The 3,223-nt window shown below is 40.5% G+C and overlaps 1 protein-coding gene across 1 annotated transcript; it reads left to right on the top strand.

Annotated features, from left to right (window-relative positions):
* The first annotated feature begins 750 nt into the window (after positions 1-750).
* Positions 751-2,236, top strand: LOC121778179 (probable membrane-associated kinase regulator 2). Its single transcript, XM_042175479.1, has 2 exons — positions 751-1,724; positions 1,808-2,236. The coding sequence occupies exons 1-2, from the start codon at positions 833-835 to the stop codon at positions 1,867-1,869; spliced, it is 954 nt and encodes a 317-aa protein (XP_042031413.1). The 5' UTR covers positions 751-832; the 3' UTR covers positions 1,870-2,236.
* The last annotated feature ends 987 nt before the right edge of the window (positions 2,237-3,223 follow it).

Raw genomic sequence — 3,223 nt, 5'->3', positions numbered from 1 at the left:
TATATTTTTGTAGTCTCTCCATTTTAACACATTAATTTCTTAAATTTGTGCCCAATATGAGAAATTATATTTGGCTTAAGAGCATCTCCAATGGCGGCGAGCGGGCCGGCTAGCCGATTTCCGGCGCTCGTCGGTCTGCTCGCCGAACCATTGGAACCGGCGTGCGCCATTTCGGCGAAAAAATCGGCTAGCGCTGGCCGATTCGCGAGCGCTCGCCGATGTGCTTGCCGGTCCGCTCGCCGCCATTGCAGGCTCAGAACCGGCGAGCGTATTTAATTTTTTTTAATGTAAATTTTTTTAAATTAATGTATTTTTTTATTGTACTTTTTTTTAATTGAAATAATATTATTTGTTTTATATAATTAGGGGTGATGTGGCTAGACTATTGCTGGGCTATTGTTGAGCTATTGGTGGGCTATTTGTTTATCCTGATGATGTAGCAGGAGGATTTTTAGTGCTGATGATGTGGCAGGAGGAGTTTGTGGCTGGGCTATTGCTTGACGAAAGCCACCATCAACACCAAATAGTCCAAACTACCTAAAAGCCTGAGCCCTAGTCATGGTCAAGCTCTGACCGGTGCACCAGTTATTTCAGGCCTGCTTAAACAGTTCTACTCCTCTGCACTCTGTTTGGCATTATCCTCTTTCCTCTCCCTTTTTCACTTTTCTCCTGCCTTACGTGGTACCGCTTTTTATCTCTCTCCAAACATGACGCTACCTATTCCTCCTCTATATTTAGCTCCCCTCTCCTCCCCCCATCCATTATTCAACTCTCTCCATCTCTCTAAAATTTCAGATTTTCTCTCTTTTACACTTTCTCTCTATCCAATTAGATGGAAGCGCTTGCTCTTCTCAAATTCTGGAGAACTGCTGCCGCCAGAGCTGACGTGAGCTCCGAGGGGGATGACGTGCGCAATGCAGCATTCGTCACCGATGATGATGACTCCGACGAAGACTCGTTCTTCGACTTGGACTTCAAGTCGCCGGAGCGCGGTGGTGCGGCGGAGGAACGCGACGGAGATTCGAAGAAGGATTTTCAGTTCATTGAATCTCCGAGAGACGTTCTCCTAACCAAAAACGACGATTTCTCGAATTCAAAGCCGTTGTCTCCGGTGACGATCCTCCGATCAGCTCCGAAGTTTAAGGTCTTCATGCTAGGTTTCAGGAAATCGTCGAAATGCAGCAAGGCTGAGCCGACGAACGGCGAGACGAAGGCGGATCCGGCGAATCAGCTCTCGAAATCGTCGAAACTCGACCGGAGCAACCGTTTCTCCGCCAATTGCAGAGTCGCGGCGGAGGCGCCGGTTTTCACCAGAGACAACAGTTTGAGGAGCAAAATGATGAGAGAGAAGAGCTTCGATTACGAGACCGCTTCTGACGCCGGGTCGACGGAGAGATCCGTACCTATGTATTTAAAATTGATTAAGCCTTTCTACGCTAAGGCTTCGAGTAAGGTGAAATCGACGGATTCTGTTACTCCGTCGTCTTCTCCCCTGACCGCGGCGATTAACTTGTCTCCGAGGAAGTTTTCAGAAGGCAGCCGGATCGGAAGCTTTAAGATCGTGGCGCGGAATTTAGGAAAGAGCCGTTCGGCGTCGTCCGCGGCGACGGTAGGCGTTGCGCCGTCGTCGATCCGCCGCAGAGACGATTCGTTGCTGGAACAGAACGACGGAATCCAAGGCGCTATTCTCCATTGCAAAAAATCACTCAATTCTTCTTCACAAGGTAACTTCAATTTTTGTATATATAATCGGATTAAACTGTTCAAATTCAACCTGCTAATCATTTCATTATTCAATTAATTTCAGATTATTCGCGATTATTCCCGTTGAGAAATTCATTCGAGGAGCAAAAACGGTGCAGCATTTGAACTACAGCGGGAACACACAAAGCGATGATTTTAGCATGACGTCATATTTTCCAGAGCTATGATGAAGATGAGATTTTATTAGGATCTTCTTCATGTAAATTTAGGGCGCAGTAAAAAGAAAAAGAAAAAGAAAAATTCAGAAAATAGGAGGTTGGGCAGAATGTGAATGCCCAATGAGTAGAGCGTAGTTTTGGTTGTGTAAAAAGTAAGTTTGAAAGTCTGCCAAAAATCAAACGAGGAATTACTACGAAAAAAAGAAGAGGGAAATATGATTAATGATGTTTGGTGTGGCTGAATTTTGGAGGTGTCTTGGATTGTAATATTTCGAGTTGTTTGGTACGTATGGATTAGTATTTTCTACTTAAAATTAAAGTCATGATGTGATCATTTGCGTTTGTGGATTCCCATGAAAAATCAAATTATTTAATTATGGTGACTTAAATCTAAAGCTGACAAGCAATGCAGATTGGGTGAATTACATATATCATCATTATCATTCTAATTTCATATGTTTATTTTTGAAATCAACTTTGTGATATGTTGCTTTAATAAAAGGATACGTCCCTACCACTCCCACCGTTAGACTTTTGGCCTTAATCCGTAAACCCAAACTAGCAGGATTAGTCGGGTTCAACTAAATGCAACGTTCAGAATAACTATGGTCAAACCAGACAGACTTATCCATGACATAACATCAAATTACTGCTACATTTGTCCCGATTTAGTTAAAGCGTTGCTTTGTACGCGAGAGGGATTGGATCCCTGCTATGGTGGCAACACAGCAGGGGCTGTTGTGCCAATAAAACGCAGCGTTTGGAGTCAATTACTACTGCCCTTTGCATCATCAATTTAGCTTATACATGCTTACTTTTTAGTTTTTAATTTAAATCACTTGCGGTATACATGATTAATTTGATCAATGATTTAAGTTAATATTGCACTACTATATTGCCCACACGGCCACACCGACGGTTAAATTCAGAATTATTTTATAATATACGTATTGAATACTGATTTTACTTATATAGTAATGATACTTTTATGAATATTACTAATTTTTAGTAAATAAAAATTTATCACTTTTACATTATTTTAACTATAGCTAGTATTAATAAATAAATGTAATATCTACATATTTTTATTTAAAATCATAAGCACAGCTTATTGATTTCAATAGGGAGTTATTATTTACAATTCTAATTTATTTTGACTAAAAATTTATCAAATTTGAAAACTCATTTTATTTTTGAATTTAGGGTATTAAATAATAATTTATTGACATTAGATTAATTTATCATAATATTAATAGTTAATACTCCATCCGTCCACCATTAGGAGTCTCGGTTTACTATTT

Source organism: Salvia splendens, chromosome 19 (assembly GCF_004379255.2).
Source record: "Salvia splendens isolate huo1 chromosome 19, SspV2, whole genome shotgun sequence".
Taxonomy (NCBI): Eukaryota; Viridiplantae; Streptophyta; class Magnoliopsida; order Lamiales; family Lamiaceae; genus Salvia; species Salvia splendens.
The sequence above is the reverse complement of the archived record's forward strand: the minus strand, read 5'-3'. Positions and strand labels throughout refer to the sequence as shown.

Coding starts and splice junctions, on each gene's coding strand:
- LOC121778179 (XM_042175479.1), top strand. CDS start 833: ATGGAAGCGCTTGCTCTTCTCAAATTCTGGAGAACTGCTGCCGCCAGA. Junction 1,725..1,807: donor ACTCAATTCTTCTTCACAAG/GTAACTTCAATT, acceptor AATTAATTTCAG/ATTATTCGCGATTATTCCCG.